Source organism: Leguminivora glycinivorella, chromosome 15, assembly GCF_023078275.1.
Source record: "Leguminivora glycinivorella isolate SPB_JAAS2020 chromosome 15, LegGlyc_1.1, whole genome shotgun sequence".
Lineage (NCBI taxonomy): Eukaryota > Metazoa > Arthropoda > Insecta > Lepidoptera > Tortricidae > Leguminivora > Leguminivora glycinivorella.
Window position 1 is genome coordinate 851,457 of NC_062985.1, and position 19,533 is coordinate 870,989.

A 19,533-nucleotide genomic window follows, 5' to 3' on the forward strand; every position below is an offset into this window, starting at 1 on the left:
TTGAAGTACGATATACATCCGCAAGGGTGGGTAAATTGAAAGTAAAAATCTGAAAAGTTTTTTGTGAATTAAAAAAAAGTATTCAAAATACAAACACGATTATATTTTTCCTGTAATATTTAGCATAAAACCAATGTTTACTAAAATTTTCATAATTTTTCGTTGGTAAACTTCGGAGATAAGGGGGGGGAACGGTATTTTTTTTTACATTTTCCTTCAAAATTCTTTTTTTTTCCACAACAAAAAAATTATAAAAAATAGCTTATTTACGTTCAATTTGAGCTCTTTCCAACGATACCCCACTTGACCTAGTAACTTGAAATTTACAGTTTGCCCCCCTTTCATTTTGGCCATTTTCTACAATTAAAATTAATATATTTAAAAAAATTATACTTTGTATTTGTAGAGGTTCACAATGTTCATAACTATTCCAAATTTCAAGTTGATAGCATTAGTAGTTCTCGAGATATTTAGGAATGTGACAGACGGACAGACAGACGGACAGAGTCGCACCATAAGGGTTCCTGTTGTACCTTTTTGGTACGGAACCCTAAAAACAATAAGTCGAAATGAAAAGTATGCGTTAAATATGTATGGGGGGTGGTGGGGGTGGCGTAAATTAGAAATATGCTGCGTATCATGTTCGCTTGGATACTCGCGCTAAGGCTGACCGGGCGCGGAGCTGAGAAGCGTCGGATACGGGACACATTTTAATTTGAAAATTACTTGTCGTCTTTATTGCTAGTCGAATCGAATGCGATCAACACATTACCTAAGTATTTTACCATTTTCTCGACATATCGACTAGCCTACCACGCACGGAAAACACATTCATACATTTTGTTATACGAAGTTTACGAACACATTTGTTTTAGCTTTTTACATCCTAAAGCCTCCGCCACACATCAAGCGTTTTGATAGCGTAGCGTTAGCGGACCGCAATGATAGCGGTGCGCCGGCGGAACGCTGGCGCTCCGCTCGCAATCCGCGCGCATTCCGCTCGCAATCCGCGCTCGTTAGTTCCCGCCTTCATAGGGTGTGCCGCTAAGGCGTTTAAGAATTGAGGCAAGGGATGCAAAGATTCGCACACATCCAGCAGGCATTAGAAACTGGTATACTCCCTTTTTGAAGAACCCCATAACCCCATACTGTACATTTTATTTTCCATTTATCCTTTAAGACGATACAGGAGAGGTCAATTCTCCATACAAACGCTCTCGACTATTTCCTCCCTGATTTTTGAAGATAGAGCAATGATTTTTTTAACACAGATTATTATTATTTTTATCTGTGTCGGACCGTTTTGATTTTTTTGATATTTTTATTTTTAAAGACGCTAGAGCCAATCAAAAATTTCCGAAAACGGCCTTTTTCATTATGGCGCAAAAAAGGTGTAATACTCAAGATTGGTAACAATCAGCCAAAAAAACTAAACGGTCCGACACAGATTATTTTATTGTTATTCAGATTCTTAAATTTCTTTCCGATTGATTAAGTACTGAAGGAGGAAACAGTCGAGAGCGGAACCTCGTTCTGAAAAATTTTTTCGCAATATCTTTTAACTGAGTTGTTCTTAATGGACATTTTTCTTTTCGATAAATCTAGTTAATAACATTAGTATTATTTAACTATAATTCTCAAATAGAAAGGACGTTCCATTTTAGCATTTTCGCTCCTGTAGGTATCATTTTAATTTAAAAATATGTATCTACTTATTGGTTCCTCCAATACATTCGTAGCTCCCAGTGAATTTTTCGTACGTCATCAAGGGCACGCACGCGCGGAACGGTCGATTAAGCTACAGGTGCCCGGTACAGGCCCAGTCGCATCGCGGCCGCCGTCTGAACCAGCGCCTTCCACTTTATAATAGCAAACCCACTCGTGACTTGTTGCGCTGACATTATCAACAGGCGCTTTGGTTTATTGGTTGTGTTAGTGTGTGATTTTTGAAATGGGTGTGTGTGGATTGCTTTGGAATGCGAAATATGAATTCTGTTAAATAAAAGTGAGTATAAAATGAAAGATAATAATTTATTTTATTAGAGAACCTTCAATTTATTTAATCTATCTTTCAGGAGTGTCACATTTATTTAGGTATATTTTGTACGTGTCAGTTTTATGCGCTTTTTAGTTTGTAGATTAATTTTGTTTGTTCTTTTATTATATTTGTGACTGGTGGTCGATTTTATCTTAGAGATTTGAAAGTAAACTTTGTTCATAAAATTACCAATTAATTACTTACTTAGGTACCTGTTTATTTATTTCTTAAGGTGGCTCGCTTTCCATACAAAAAACATCTACCATTTATTTAGTCACCGCACACTACAACTAAATAAAAATATGCGCATACATCTACTATACATTATCCATCGTCGCAGTATTGAACGAAATACATTGTTTCATACAGAAATCATGGACAAATCCATGTGAATTTTTTATTAATTTTACGAAAATGTGCGTGCCAAATTTTGTGTACAGACACAGAGCCGTCATATTTCGCGCATTTTTAGTTGACATTGTCATCAGTGACACTTGGCTCTTGACAAGTAATTATTTAAAGATATTGGTTTACTTAACTCAAGCAGACTCAGAAATAATGACGCATTTTGTCAATAAAGATACATATCGTGTATTTCGACACTGCTAGTGTAAATCGAAATGGCGTCTCGGTCAAACGCATTGACTATGAAGCAGAAGATCTCGAGTTCCATTCCGGAGTCTTTTTTAATCATTTGAACTTTTTTTGGATTTATTAAGTTTTTTTTATATTTTTTAATAGAATAAATATTCTATTAAAAAAGACTCTTACTATATTTCTTTCCTATTTTTTATTTTCATACAAAAATACAATACAATCTTTATTGTGCCTTTGTTGATAAAATAAAATATTACACGTCAGGTCAGGTACATAGGTCATAGTGTGGGCATAGTATTAGTAATGTGCTGACTTCCTTACATTTACTGAGCTAGTTGACCTATGTTATTGTTGTGTGAATGTTTTTCTTCAACAACTAAATAGTTATATATATGAATATGTATGTAGGTATGTGGGTAGCTTTTGCACATTGTAATTTTTCCTCAGTCACCCGTTGAGCTCAGAGACCACGAACGCTGTAGTGTTCGAAACGTCGGGATGAATTGTAAATTCATTATACACGATTTAATCCGTTTTCATAGTTTTTATTTCATGAGTAACTATCGCGGTAACTGAAGACAATATTAACTAAATGGTTACAAATAATAATTATCATCAATATAATCTGGTCCAGGCAGGCAATTATGGTCGCGCGATAAATGATAAAACATCTGGCCGTCCCTATAATCGCACTTACTAATAGTGCGACAGGGACGGCCTGATATTTTATCGTCTATCGCGCGACCATGCTACCCGTGCTGTACTAGCTTTTGCCCGCGGCTTCGCTTGCGTTAGAAAGAGACAAAAGTAGCATATGTCACTCTCCATCCCTTCAACTATCTCCACTTAAAAAACATGTCAATCCGTCGCTTCGTTTGGCCGTGAAAGACGGACAAACAAACAGACACACACCCATTCTTATTTGTAATTTTAGTATGGATTTGACATTATTATTTATATTTAAATAATTATATACGTATAGCCTAATTTCGTCGGTAACAGCGTGTTATGTAATGGCGTCGTTGGTGAACAGTCGCCTGTCACGCCGTGAAACTGCGTTCGAATCCCGGGATTCTATAAACTTTTTGTATTTTTTTTGGATATAAATTTCGTATTTTTTATTGACCGAGCAAGAATGGAGAGCCGAAGGTATCAATTTTATCTTAGAGAACATATTGATTTTTTTATTGTCATTTTGATTTTCTAATTATTAAGTTGAGATATAAAACACAACTTTTAATACCCTCGCTAAATATAATATATTCTCGAAATTACTCCTCCAAAAAAATCATTCGAATCGTACTTTAGAAACTAAAATTTATCTATACTTTTTGGAATTTTTTAAAATATCAGATTAGGATAATTATGTTAGAAATTCTGAGTTCGACGAACCCAAAAATTATTACCATGTAAGAGAATAGGTTTTTAATCTTTTTTGTGGAAAACGCTCAGTAACTACTGTACGAGTACATATACATTTATGTATAATAATAAAACAAAAAATAGTGTCTCATAGTGTTGTGTTCCTGCCGGTGAGTAAGGCTGCCAGAGCTCAACGAGGGTGCGGGGTGCTGACGACGGGAGGACTTACGGAACTAATTTGTTCCGTCTATTGTCCTTTGAGTCGTCGGCAACCCAAACCCTCCTTTGAACTTGTACACTCCTTTTTGCTGTGCACACACAGCAAAGGGGAGTGTACAAGTTTCTAATGGGGCGGCAACGCGCATGCGACACTCTTTGAGTTGCAGGCGTCCATAGGTTACGGTGACCGCTTTCCATCAGGCGGACCGTATGCTTGTTTGCCACCGACGTAGTATTAAAAAAAAAGAGAAAAAGTCCTGGATTCGAACCCAGTACTTCCATGCAAATCATGCGATAACACGTATTTACCGCAAGGCTATTTAAACAAGCTGTCGCCGCGTGAAATTATCGACTAGAAGGAATACAAAAACACTGTTTGTATGTGTGAGTGGTACTTAAAAATAGTGTAAAATAGTAAATTTATCTACATTAAGGGGATTAACGTTACAATGAGAAGTTGAATGTATGTTGTAATACGTCAATTTTAATATTAAATGTTCGCGAAGCATAATTGAAAGTATATAAATGCCTGTACGACTCCACAAAAAAAATAAGACCGGTAATTTGCAAATTAACGCCATCTAACGCAGCCTGAGCTTCGGGTAACCTAGGCGAGCCACCTTAAATGGAGCTACGAACTGACGTGATTTTTTAAGTGGAGATGGTTGAAAGGATAGAGTGTGACATAGCCTACTTTTTGTCTCTTTCTAACGCGATCGAAGCCGCGAGAGGACACTTTATTAACTAGTGAAAAAAATATCGATAAGTTGAAATTATCCGCCCGTGAAAATTGCCCCCTGTACCTTAACTTAAAAAAATCACTTAAATTACAACAGGAAAATTGACAAAAAAACTCGTAGAACATTAATTACTCACAGCTCATGATGCCCTTAGTTTTCCTCACAATTTTTTGGACAAAAAAGCAATCAAAAGTCGCCCCTCAAGGAAACCCCAGTCAGTCGCAGCAATTTATCCGGCAAACGTTAAACTTTCTCAAAGAAGTCGAAGTTGGCTCGTAACGGCGGCGCTTTAAATACAAGAGGTTCGGGGAAAGTGGACTACCGCTTCTCTATAGAAACCTAGTTGCGGTGTTCATCCAAGGATTTTATTGTAAACATCTAAACTTATCTTCCTCTGGTTCAAAGTCCTAATACTAGGACAAAATAGGTACCTATTAGGTATATTGAAATTGGAACCTACTACGTTGAATAAAATTGAGTTGCTTTTGTTTTGATTTGATCGATTTTCAAACAAAATAAATTTAGCCTTGTTTTCTAGTGCCATTGATTCAAATTTGATTGGCAAATTTATTGTATGGTGGGTCGCTCGAGGATGCATTGACCGTGATTACCTTAATTGTGTGACCGTCTTTATTCGTTAGGTACCAAAAGGTAAACTGTTTATATCCCGGTCAATAGAAGTCTAATGAAACTAACCGCGAATCATTCAAAACTCTTATTCTAAACATAATAATATTGTTTTTAACGAGGAAATCCTAGTCCTCTTTATGAACAATATGTTTACACTTTATTGTAAACTCTCCATAATCTGGTATTTCGCAAGGCGTATTTTTTATTATTCCTCAGTATTTATTTTCCTTCTTGCTAGGTATTTTACAATATGTATATAAAATAAAATATAAAAACATTTACAAAACATATTATAAAAAACCTAACCTAGGGTGCCGCCAGCAGCGGGGCAGGGCCCAAGCTGCCGGTGGTTAGGGCTGCAGAGAGAGGAACCGTCGGACTATCCGCGCTGTGCTTTATTATTATTATTATAATAATAAATGGGCTTACTCTTCGCCACAGACTAGCCAAAGGCAAAGACGTGGCCTACGATGGAGTGAGCTCTCCCAGAAGATGCCTGTTCACCCTTGCAACCCGAAGGGTAACTAGGCCTTATTGGGATTAGTCCGGTTTCCTCACGATGTTTTCCTTTACCGAAAAGCGACTGGCAAATATCAAATGACATTTCACACATAAGTTCCGAAAAACTGTGCAATATTCAGAGAGGAAAATCGGAATCATATTTGTGAGGACATTAGTGGTTGTCTACTCGCTTTCCAATCTTGAGTCTTATCGGAAAGAAATAAAAACTAAGAATTATTTGAAAAGTTTTCTCCTGTTAGCTCGGTCCTTTCATTTTATGACGGTTGACTTTTCTTCCTGCCTGCCTAGCCGAATGAAAATCATTGACGCTAGACGAAACGCAGCCTGGCTCTGTCGTGTCAATACGCAAGAGCGATAGAGGTAGACGTTTATGCATTTGGCTACGGACCCTGAGCGGAAAACGTCTATAAAATTATAATTCGTTTAAAAATTTCCGTGACTTTTTAACCCCCGACGCAAAAACGACGGAGTGTCATAAGTTTGACGTGTCTGATTGTCTCTCTGTTTGTCTGTTATTTATTTTACAAGCGGACAAAGTTTTTGTTAAACCGCACGTAAATTGACACCCGAGCAAGAGAAAAGATTTCCAATATTGAACCGCGCGAGCGAGTGGTTCAGAATGTGAAATCTTCGTATATAATCGTAGGTTTCGTTTTGACAGTTTCAAATTAATTTTGACAGTTATTAATAAGATAATAAGAAACAGATTTGACTAGAGGGAAAGTAGCCTATTATAGTCAGGCCTCGTCGCCGAACGAAACGAAACGCCGCGAAAGGTAGTCTAGCTCTGTCGCGCCAATACGCAAGAGCGATAGAGATAGATACAAGCGTTTCGTTTCGTGAGCGTTGTGCATTCGACTACGCACACAGGTCTGCTTATAACTTTTTCTAAAACAACTTTTTCTATGTCGCGAGGTCTATACATCTAGTACGGATAATTGCAACTACTCGTAGCCGCCAAATAAAACCTTATATCCCATTTGTTCCCAGATCCAGCATGCTGAGCCCCAAGATCCAGCGCTCCATCCGCGTCAACGATGGCCAGCTAATCGCGCTCTCTGAGCGGGCCCAGTACGACCACCTGCAGGTACTGTTGACTAGTCCCCCACACCCAGGCTACTGGACTCCAAGATCCAGCGCTCCATCCGCGTCAACGATGGCCAGCTCATCGCTCTTTCTGAGCGGGCCCAGTATGACCACCTGCAGGTACTGTTGACTAGTCCCCCACTCCCAGGCTACTGGACTCCAAGATCCAGCGCTCCATCCGCGTCAACGATGGCCAGCTCATCGCTCTTTCTGAGCGGGCCCAGTATGACCACCTGCAGGTACTGTTGACTAGTCCCCCACACCCAGGCTACTGGACTCCAAGATCCAGCGCTCCATCCGCGTCAACGATGGCCAGCTCATCGCTCTTTCTGAGCGGGCCCAGTATGACCACCTGCAGGTACTGTTGACTAGTCCCCCACACCCAGGCTACTGGAATCCAAGATCCAGCGCTTCATCCGTGTCAACGATCGCCAGCTCATCGCGCACTCTGAGCGGGCCCAGTACGACCACCTGCAGGTACTGTTGACTAGTCCCCCACATCCAGGCTACTGGACTCCAAGATCCAGCGCTCCGTCCGCGTCAACGATGGCCAGCTCATCGCGCTCTCTGAGCGGGCCCAGTATGACCACCTGCAGGTACAGTTGACTAGTCCCCCACACCCAGGCTACTGGACTCCAAGATCCAGCGCTCTATCCGCGTCAATGATGGCCAGCTCATCGCTCTCTCTGAGCGGGCCCAGTACGACCACCTGCAGGTACAGTTGACTAGTCCCCCACACCCAGGCTACTGGACTCCAAGATCCAGCGCTCTATCCGCGTCAATGATGGCCAGCTCATCGCTCTCTCTGAGCGGGCCCAGTACGACCACCTGCAGGTACAGTTGACTAGTCCCCCACTCCCAGGCTACTGGACTCCAAGATCCAGCGCTCCATCCGCGTCAACGATGGCCAGCTCATCGCTCTTTCTGAGCGCGCCCAGTACGACCACCTGCAGGTACAGTTGACTAGTCCCCCACACCCAGGCTACTGGACTCCAAGATCCAGCGCTCCATCCGCGTCAACGATGGCCAGCTCATCGCTCTTTCTGAGCGGGCCCAGTACGACAACCTACAGGTACAGTTGACTCATGCGCGGATCCAGGGGGGGGGTCATGGGGGTCATGACCCCCCCCTGGAGCCTAAGTTGGCCATACAAATAGACCACGTGACCCCCTCCTGGGGCCCCGGGCCTTTACCACGTGACCCCCCCCTGGGCACGAAGCTGGATCCGCGCTTGAGTTGACTAGTCCCCACACCCACGCTACAAGTACTACACCTCAGGATCCATTGTGAGAGTTCTGAGTAAGGCTAGTGAGACCTAGGTAGCATCGCTCCATCCGCGTTTATGGCCAGTTCATCATCATCAACGTAAAGTTGACTAGTCCTCCCGGGCCCCAGGCTACTGGACCTCTAGGTGCAGTGGTAGAGCTCTGAGTGGGCCCAGTATGACCACCTGCAGGTATATACAGTTGACTAGTCACCCTGACCGAGGTAGCTGAGCCGCAAGATCCAGCGCTCCATCCATGTAAACGTTGTCCAGCTCATCGCTCTTTCTGAGCCACAGAGTGTCCCTCTACTGACGCGTAAGTGGCCAATGTAAGTTGACCTATGCCGGCTCTGAATAAATTATAAATATGACTTATTTGTGGAATGTAATGCCGTCTGTTTTTAAATTTGAGCTTCTTGTTACCTTTCCACACCATTTCACTCTACAGGTGGACATCTTTAAGGCATCAAAATACCCTTTTCCAATTTTTTAGTGCGAAAAACACGCGCTGCTTTCGGGTCTGTTACTTGGTCGATACTGATCGGGCACGGCGAGCGCCCGCGCCTATATCAGTGCAAATACTAGGAAGGCTGGCGACCGCGAGTCGTCTTGTAATGGATGTCTATAGGGGTTGGTCTGTGTTCTGAGCGAACCTAGATGAACACCTGCAGGTATTTTATACTGGCCAGCTGGTAGCAGCTGCTGTGATATTTTACTTAATTTGATACTAAAGTGGAACAAAAAACCCATTGCTGTCATAAAATAAATACAATCACTGATTTCCTCCTTCGTAACCTAGTTTCCCAAAAGATCCCTTTCTAATCATCATCCTCCTTGCGTTATCCCGGCATTTGCCACAGCTCATGGGAGCCTGGGGTCCGCTTTGACAACTAATCCTAAGACTTGGCGTAGGCACTAGTTTTACGAAAGCGACTGCCATCTGACCTTCCAACGAGAAGGGTAACTAGACCTTATTGGAATTAGTCCGGTTTCCTCACGATGGTTTCCTTCACAGAAAAGCGACTGGCAAATAGCAAATGACATTTCGCACATAAGTTCCGAAAAATTCATTGCTGCGAACCGGGGTTCGAGCCCGCGACCTCCGGAACGAAAGTCGCACGCACTTATCGCTAGGCTACCAGCGCTTAAAAAAAAAAGACCCCTTTGTAATATAAGAGTAAAAGGGTCAAACTAAAGGACTTTGCTAATTTTTATCTCTTGTTGCAGGCCGGGTACCTCCACAAGCGGAGCTCGGATAACACAAAATGGCAGCTCCGGTGGTTTGTGCTGTACCAGGTACGATCTCCAATATTTGGTTTCTTGGCCGAAGAGTATTAAGTCATAACATAGTGCAATTTCGTGTGGGAGGTGCACCGTACGACGTTTTTCAGTAGGTAAAGATGGCCCTATGAAGTTTCGACTCGACAAGAAATGTACTATTTTGATAGCACGCACCATCTGCACTGGAAACTTCTCTTTTGACAGTAGCATATCCAATAATATCGTATCCACTTATCCAGAGCGTATATGTGGCGTTATCTTACGTTCGGATCGGGTAGAAAATAATTCGATTGCTACGTGTTACGATATGCTAACTGCTACAGCGTAGCTTTGAGACGCATTTCTTTAGAGTGGAATCATACCATCGAGCCGCATTTTCTGTATGAGAAATCACTTTTAGTACAGTCGACTACAAAGAGATGTATCGATTTTTTCACCTTATTGCATTGTAATAAGGAGAAAAAGTGGATACACCTCTTTGTAGTCGACTGTACAAACATGCGTACCTACGCATGCTTTCAGCTTTCCAATGCGAGCGTCTTCAATTAACATACATAAAATGCGGCTCGATGACAGATGTGACTTCACCCTTAAAGCATAATAAAGAGTACTATCGTACAGTACGACCACTTCCGCTCCCCGCTGAAAGTGCCGCCCACCCCCTCTCGGTTACCTCACAGTTACCGCCTGTCAAAAACGCGAACAGTCGACCTGTCATATTTCACTCATACAAGCATAGTACGCGTTCACAGCGAGCTTAATACCCTATTTGTAAGAAATTTTCGAGTTGTATTTTAGGGTAAGATTTAGATCGTACATTATATGTATGTCAGTGTTAGCGAGGTTTTTGGTTGAAAAAATGCAAGTAATATACCATTTCCATACCAGTAAAGCAAGAAATGTCTCGGATTACATGTAATGGTCGGTAAAAGCTTACAAGAAACATGTCATCCTCATTTGAGGCTTTTTTCCTCGCAGCGGCATGAAATTTTACGCTTTCCGTCCGGAAGCCAGAAAAAAAGAATTAAGATTAAATATCCCTAGCAATTAAAATGTGCTCATCGCTTACTCGTGTTTGGTGGAACTAGTGCCTAAGTATTTACTTGAACGAGCCAAAGACTGACGTCCTAATTCAAAGAAAAAGATATGCCATATATTTCTGTGTACATCTCGGACACTGGCGATCAAATATATGAAAGAGGCGCGTTCTAGTAGGTACACATTCTAAGCTCGTGTAGGTGACCGCGTACCTTGCTTGTATGAGTGAGATATGACAGGTCGACTGTTCGCGTTTTTGACAGGCGGTAACTGTGAGGTAACCGAGAGGGAGTGGGTAGCACTTTCATCGGGGAGCGGGAGTGGCCATACTGTACAGTGTTTTAGCCAGCTAAGGAGCGTAATTCGCTGTACTGGTAACTTACAAAAGCAAAAACTCAGGAATATTCTTTTCCCCTCACTAGCTCGGAAACACGTGTTTTGTCCTTTACTACCAGCGGGTAAAAACGCATTTTATCCATTTTGACTTTGAATAAAATCAAATTAACTGCTTTAAAATTGATAAAAGTAGGTGAATCTAGTAATAAAGATGATTTTCCCCTCACTAGCTCGGAAACACGTGTTTTGTCCTTTAATACCAGCGGGTAAAAACGCATTTTATCCACTAGTGGGTAAAGTAATTTGACCTTGAATAAAGTCAAATTTACTGCTTTAAAATTGATAAAAGTAGGTGAATCTAGTAATAAAGATGATTTACCACCTGTGGAACTACTGGAAGCAGTGATAAACGCATTTTTTGCCTTGTAATTTCCTCGCTATAGTGAGGGGAAAAGTTTTGTGTTACACTCGGGTGCAAATGTATTTTACGTCTCGTGTATTAAAAAACTCGCAAGTTCAGGATTCTATTCTCGAACCACTCGCTTCGCTCGTGGTTCAACTATAGAATCCTTTCACTTGCTCGTTTTTCAATTCCACACTCGGCGTTAAAATACAACTTTGCCCCCTTGTATAACAAATAACTATTACCACCTGTGGAACTACCGGAAGCAGTGATTAAACGCATTTTTTGCGTTGTAGTTTCCTCGCTTTAGTGAGGGGAAAAGTTTTGTGTTACACTCGGGTGCAAATGTATTTTACGTCTCGTGTGTTAAAAAACTCGCAAGTTCAGGATTCTATTCTCGAACCACTCGCTTCGCTCGTGATTCAATTATAGAATCCTTTCACTTGCTCGTTTTTCAATTCCACACTCGGCGTTAAAATACAACTTTGCCCCCTTGTATAACAAATAACTATTCAAAACTCAGTGTAAATGTTCTTTCTCCAAAGACCGATGTGAAACATGTAAATATTATATGTATCACCCGACACTAAAGAGAATCTCCGTACAAAGTGACCTGGCCCCGTAGCCGAATGGCATTTCTGCGACGCGAAACGCCACCGAAACGCCGCAGAAAGGTAGTCTGGACTTGTCGCGCCAATACGCAAGAGCGATAGAGATAGATATCTACGAGCGTTTCGTTTCGTGAGCGTTTCGTGAGCGTTTGTGCCATTCGGCTGCGTACCCTGTTCTCAGTGAGTGTATTACGACAACACAGGCTCACAGAGCATTTCCTCCGCTTTGATCTCGCTGAAAGCCGGCAGGCTGCGCCGGTATGGAATAAACTTAATAGAAAAGTGACAAGTCAGAGTCGGGTCATGTGTTCTGGGTTCTGCAAAACAAGTATAATTTAAGATTGAGCTCCCTGCCGACGTATTCCCGATGAACTACAGTATGGGGTTTTTCAAAAAAGGAGTGTACGCGCATGTGACACCCCTTGAGTTGCAGGCGTCCATAGGTTACGGTAACAGCTTTCCACCAGGTGGACCGTATATCTGTTTGCCACCGACGTGGTATAAAAAAACCGGCCAAGTGTGAGTCGGACTCGCCCACCGAGGGTTCCGTAACTTCCGTACAAACTTTCAATAGTTGGATCATCAAATGTTAATTCATATAACTCTGCAGACTTGACTAAATCCTTCAAAACTCAATTTCTCACATGATAACATACAATTTTATTAACTAAACAACGTCCAAAGAAAATCAAGAAAATTTGACTATAATAGCTTACGTTTCAACATTGTCGTCAGGACGCTCCTGATCCTGACCCCACCCCATTATAATGTATCAGGAAAAACGCGATGTAGGAAATGAGCGCTCAACGTACAGCGATATCTACCGGCAAATTAAGTAAACTAATGAGCGCGAGCTTAAAGTATGGAAGATTATTTTTTTCGGATAATTATTTATTGCATGAACCGATTTTAATCATTTTTCCTCTATTTTAAAGCAGGTACTTCTATTATTATTCTGTATACATTACAGTTACAATAAACACCCGCAAGGGTGGTGAAATTGAAAATGGAAATCTGAAAAGTTTTTTATAAATTTAAAAAAAAGTTTTCAAGATACGTGTAAGATTTTATTTTTCCTGTATAATATTTATTATAATAGCCATATTTCGTAAAAAAAATCATTAATTTTCGTTGGTAAACTTCGGAGATAAGGGGGGGTGGACGGTTTTTTTTAACATTTTCCTTCAAAAACGATTTTTTCCACAACAAAAAAATTATAAAAAATAGTTTTGATATGTACAGTTTCAGCTCTTTCTAACGATACCCCACTTGACCTAGTAACTTGACATTTATAGTTTGCCCCCCTTTAATTTTGGCCATTTTCTATAATTAATATTAATAAATTACAAAAAAAAGATTGTAGAGGTTCACCATATTCATAAATATTCCAAATTTCAAGTCGATAGCATAAGTAGTTCTCGAGATATTTAGAAATGTGACAGACGGACAGACGGACAGACGGACAGAGCGTCGCCATAAGGGTTCCTTTTGTACCTTTTTGGTACGGAACCCTAAAAAGATTAGACTTATATAGACCAGGATCAAAGACATATACCTATGTAGGTACTAGGTACATGGTGAAATAAAAAGGATCGTTCAAACTTTGCATAGTGACTATTGAAACAACTTTTATTTTTCAATTTCAACACCCTTGCGGGTGTTTATTGTACCTGTATTTTTTAACAAAATAACGATGAAATTGCCTGCTTTCAAATAGAGGCGAAATGGTTAAAATCGGTTCACGCAATAAACAATTATTTCATAAAAATCATCTTCCATACTAGCTCGCGCGCATTAGTTTACTCTATTTGCCGATAGATGTCGCTGTACGTTGAACGCATTTCCTACATCGCGTTTTTCCTGATATAATGAGGTCGGTTCAGGAGCGTCCTTGCGACATGTCGTAAGTCGTAAACTATTGAAGTCGAATAGTCTTGATTTTATTTGGACGTTGTCTAACAATACAATTGTATATTAAAATATTACTTGTTATGTGGTATGAGTAACATTTTGATGATTCAACTATTGTAAGTTTGTACGGAACCCTCGGTGAGCGAGTCTGACTCGCACTTGACCGGTTTTTATTTTTTCTTAAAAAATATTTTATTACGAATGAGCTTACTCTTTTTAACTATAAAACTCCCGTGAGACTCATACATATTTAAAAATATTTTAAGCGGGTTACTCACGTATTAAGTCGATATAGCGTTCGACATGTTTCGGTTCAATTTCGAGAACCTTTCACAAGAGTAGCGACCCCGCCTTTACAATACATGTCGAGAGCGCGACGCATACTGCGGGCGCTTGCTCGGTGCGCGCGGCTGCTGAGGACGGGCGCAGGGGGGGTCGGCGGCGCGAGCGACGCCACCGTGGCGAGATCGGAGCTACCCACTATGTTACTTTTGTCAAAAGCAGGATTGCACACAACACTTATTACGTCACTTGTTAAGGGTGCGTTTACACTGGGGACCGACGTAGTGCCTAGAACTGTTTTCCAACTAGGTGGCACCGACCAACCACTGTCACGATTGAAATTAGGATGACGACTAATTTCTATAGCTTCCCGTATTTTCCGCTGAACGAAGAACTTTTCTCGCGCCTTTTTTACCCTATCAAATCTTACATAGTGCGTCGTGTCCGAATCCAATACGTGTTCTGTCACCGCAGAGCTGTGGGTGTCCCGGCCCTTCATACTACGTATGTGTTCAGAAAGCCTTGTCGAGATGTGCTATATCGACTTAATACGTGAGTAACCCGCTTAAAATATTTTTAAATATGAGCTTACTCTTGGCCACAGACTAGCCAAAGGCAAAGACGTTGCCTACGATGGAGTGAGCTCGCCCAGAAGGTGCCTGTTCACCCTAGATTTGAAGGTTTCACTTTAACAGTAGGTACAGTTAGCTGGTGGGGGATGGATGAGATTAGCAGAAGATCGGGAACAATGGTGTGCATTGGGAGAGGCCTATGTCCAGTAGGGTGGAACGTGCTTGTATGGAGAAAATTAAAAATTAGAAATTCATAACATATCAAAAGTTGTGGAAAAAATTATAGATTATATTTCTGGTATCAAATTTAAAATTAGGTACTACTTTTAGCCCTCTACCAGCCGTAGAAGCAAAAAAAAATAAGGTAAGGTAGGTAGATTTATTATTAATTTATGATATAAAAGAACCTGTTATTAAGTGAATTTAACCACAATAATGTTTAAATTTATTAAATAATAGTAAATAATGATACTTCAATATTTCATTTTTAACTCAATGATCACGTTATCATGCGAAATGCGATAAACGAAGTAACAAGTACAATATATTTTTTGGGTTGTCTTTTATATGAAAGGACATCTTTAGATATAAATAAAAAAGCTTTGGGTTTTTGCGTTTTTCTTGATTTTTCCTACTTTTTCATGATGACCAAGAGTGACATTTTAGGCGTTAATTGGGCAATTTAAGCATACTTTGAAGCGTTATAACCAAAAATGTTGGTTGGACTGATATGTTGTTTAATGTGCTATGAGTTTATTTCAATTGATAGCTTTTCTGTCACATGCTTAGAATATTTTTTTAAGCGCGAGTTATATATAAATAGGATTTTTTGGAAAATTACAAATTTACAGTAAATTTAGGTCTCAGAAAAAAAATGTTTTAACTTAAAAAAAAACTGAAATTAAAATCATTTCTGATACCAAAGGTGGTGTTTAATATATAAATGTAAAAAAAATATGTAAAATTAAAAAAATATATTTTGCAAAAAAATTTTAATATTTTTTTATTAAATTAATGGTAGAGGGCCAAAAGTATATAACTAGATTTTTTTATTATTTTTCTCATAATCTACATAAAATTAGGCATTCTTTGAGTGGTATATTCAATTGCATATTTCCAAAATTTTTAAATTCGCTCCACCTTAATGTCCAGCAGTGGACGAAGATAGGCCGATAATGATGATGATGATGATGACTTTAACAGTAACTCTCTATACTCGGTCCTCTTTGGGTCATATTCTTTACGCCTATCGCTATCCACCTATGCGTGTACGATCTGTTTGCGTGACATTTCTTAGGATTGTGTTGTAGGCATTTTTAATGGTTGTTCCTGAAAGTTCACTGTCAGGTCAACCTTTGTTTTAAGGTCACGTTATACTAAATTATAGTTCAAGGTCGCAGAGGATACTTGTCAATAGTCATCAAGTAAATGGGCAGAGTCTATTATCAATATTCATTATATAAATATTAAATTCATAAATAAGCATAGGCACCGCAGGTAACTTTTTATTAGGGCAACAATTTACACCACGTTGATATAATAGGTACCTATTTAACTTTTCTCTTTATTTACAATGTAGGTTAATCAACTTTTTCTTGCCTGTTATTGCCATGGTTACGGTCCCCTGAGTCACGCTGGTTTAATGCAAAATTATGCTACTGAAATTATGCAAGCATGCATGTAGTCCATGTTTGTAGGTGGCAAATCTAGGAAAGGGCTTGTTAGCACCAGAAAAAATCATGAATTAATATAATAATTAAATAATTTGGTCGTGTTACAGGCCACACCCGGTAGGCCATTTATTGAATTCAGCCGCCCGTATCATTCGCGGGGACTGGACTCGGAAGTCATAGATCAATAAAAAAAAAAAAACCCGGTAGGCATATATTATTATGTAAGAAAAATACATAGTAGGTATAAATAAAAAGGCTTAGAAACATTTTAAAAGCCATATAACACCTCAAATTATCGCTAGCGCAAAAAAAGAACCTGCTTTATAATTTAAAACTTTTTAATACTAAAAGCGACTTAATAGCGACATTTCTCGACATCTGCATAATCGTTCGCAAATTGTTTTGCGCCACAGACCTATACCTGAAATAAATGCCGCAAGTATGAAAACCAAAGTGTCTATTTTTCCTGGAATGTTGACGTTACGTATGTGATTTCGTTGGTTAGGTGAAAATCGTATTTATTCATTTAAACAATCTTGATTAAATTAAAAAAATATTATGAAATACAAAAATAAGTATAATTCAGTGCATAGAGGCATTTTCTTGATGAGACCTTGTGGTTAAGTTTTCACCATCACCTATCCTCTCGTGGGTGTAGTGGAAATCGGCTGTGTGATATGCGTTTAATTCGAACTCTGGGTTCATTCATTCTACAATGGTCTCTTGAATAAACTCATGTCTATACACCGTGTTTCACTTAACACTAAAAACCTGAAAACTGTTTGTTCAGAATCGAGAGTAGAATCGATTGAGCTATATCTTGATGGGGGTAATATTTTTTGTTTTAATTTGTATTATTAGTTATTGTTTACGTGCCCATTCTACAAATTTGTAATACAACATTGTGCATATCATATTGTTAGAGGTTGTATACCTTTTTCAGTATTTAAGGGTATTAATACTGGCTGGTTACGTGGACGATTATTTTTTCCGCTACGTGATAGACGTTGTGCGTCAGTTTAATTTTAAAGTTTATCATAAGTCATAACAAATTGACTCGTACCTAATTACAACCTTGTCATTTTGAATTTTAGGTTTAAATTTGCTTACTGAGTCACCTGTCCAATTTGAAGTTTACTGTGACACAGGTTAAAGGGCTTTACATTGACATAGCTGTCTATTGGTAAACCTTATGTCGTTGCAGTAACGTACACAATTAAACAGTTTGAAGGTTTATTATGGTAGCTAGCAATTATTTTATTGAGTGTAGAGTTAAAAGCCGAGTAGAGATGCACATAAAATTTAAAACTCAATTTAAAAAAAAACAATCATCAGATTAAAAAATGAACATTCTAGATTTACGTTTAAAAAAATAAAAATCAGTTGGGGTGTCTGAGGTTTTGAGTGATACCGGAAACACCGTGTATAAAACGGTCTTCCCAGGTATATGAGTTGCTGTTGCTGCCGACAGGAGTCTGCAGCTGTGCCCTGCAGTAGGCTCAATTATTATTATTTAATATGTATAGATATTTTTAAAACAGTTTTCATACACAAAACAGTTCAATCGGTGCCTTATTAACAATTAATCACTCTTTATTACCATTGGGTATCGTAGAAGTCGACTGTGGGATATGGGTTAAAATTGTGGCGTACGCGAGAAGCTGGCAACCTGTTACTGCAATGTCACAATTTAGATTTCTTTCAATCCCTTTTTGCCTAGAGTGGCACTGAAACTTGAGTAGTTCATGTGCTCTGCCTACCTACCCCTTTATGGGATATAGGCGTGATTATTTTTTTTATTTAAACTTTATTGCACGACATAAAATTGTACAAATGGCGGACTTAATGCCTTAAGGCATTCTCTACCAGTCAACCATTGGATCAAACAGAAACTTTAGTTAGTGCAGGATTGTCAATATAGAGATGTGACAAGAAACACAAATCAAATTACCTATGTATCCAATAAAAGAAAATGTATATATGAGTGAATAATATATAAATATATAGCTAATAATATAAACTTACATACAAACTATAAATATATAATATATAATGTACCCAAGTATAAGCACTATGCAGATCATTTATCCTTGAGCTTGTTGGAGAGGTGTGTACGTAACATGCGTTTAAAAGAAAATTTGGTCTGTGCTTGCCTTAAGGGAAGAGGGAGATCATTCCAAAGACGAGCTGCCTGGAGGGTGAAGGAGTTGGAAATAAAGCCAGTGCGGTGATAAGGAATAGCCAGCTTAAGAGTTCGGGACGTACGCAGTTCACAACCGGGACGCGGTTCTATGAAATTGAAATTTGATTTAAGATAGTCGGGGGTAACTGGATCAAATAATATAGAATAAAGAGTGCATAGAATTCTCAGAGACCTGCGTTCACGAATGGGAAGCCAGTTCAGTTTGCGGCGAAAAGCTGATATGTGATCGTATTTACGGAGCCCGAATATGAACCTAATGCAGCCATTCAACAGTCTGTCTAATTTATTGAGTAAATCCTGGCTAATATTAGAGTAACAAACATCTGCATATTCGATCACGGGCAACACTAGAGCCTGAATGAGAAGAGTTTTCGTGCTGACTGGAAGAAAGTGCTTAAATCTATATAAAGATCGCAGCATGTTAGTCACCTTACGACAAACGTTAGACACCTGAGGAGTCCATGTCAAGCCACTGTCGACGACCAAACCAAGGTTTTTCACATCGGGCTGGAAAGGAACTATGTTATTTTCAAATTTAATGGGATCTAAAAGAGCGGTATCAAGTAAGGACAATAGCCGTGGACTACCCAGTACAATGGCCTGACACTTGCTGGGGTTGACAGAGATTCCGAAATCGCGTGACCAGGCAGATATGATATCCAAGTCGTCGTTTATTTTGCGGATAGCTAGGTCCAAATTGCTGGGGCTTGTTTGGGCGTAAAGTTGTAGATCGTCGGCGTATAAGTGGTGTGAGCATTTAATACG

At 39.7% G+C, this 19,533-nt stretch overlaps 1 protein-coding gene across 1 annotated transcript in view; it reads left to right on the forward strand.

Annotated features, from left to right (window-relative positions):
- Positions 1-7,105: 7,105 nt before the first annotated feature.
- LOC125234160 (ras-specific guanine nucleotide-releasing factor 2-like) overlaps positions 7,106-19,533 on the forward strand; it is a 109,602-nt gene continuing 97,174 nt past the window's right edge. Inside the window, 2 exon segments of the mRNA XM_048140364.1 lie at positions 7,106-7,195; positions 9,686-9,754. Of these exon segments, the coding sequence (XP_047996321.1) occupies positions 7,106-7,195; positions 9,686-9,754 (159 nt within the window).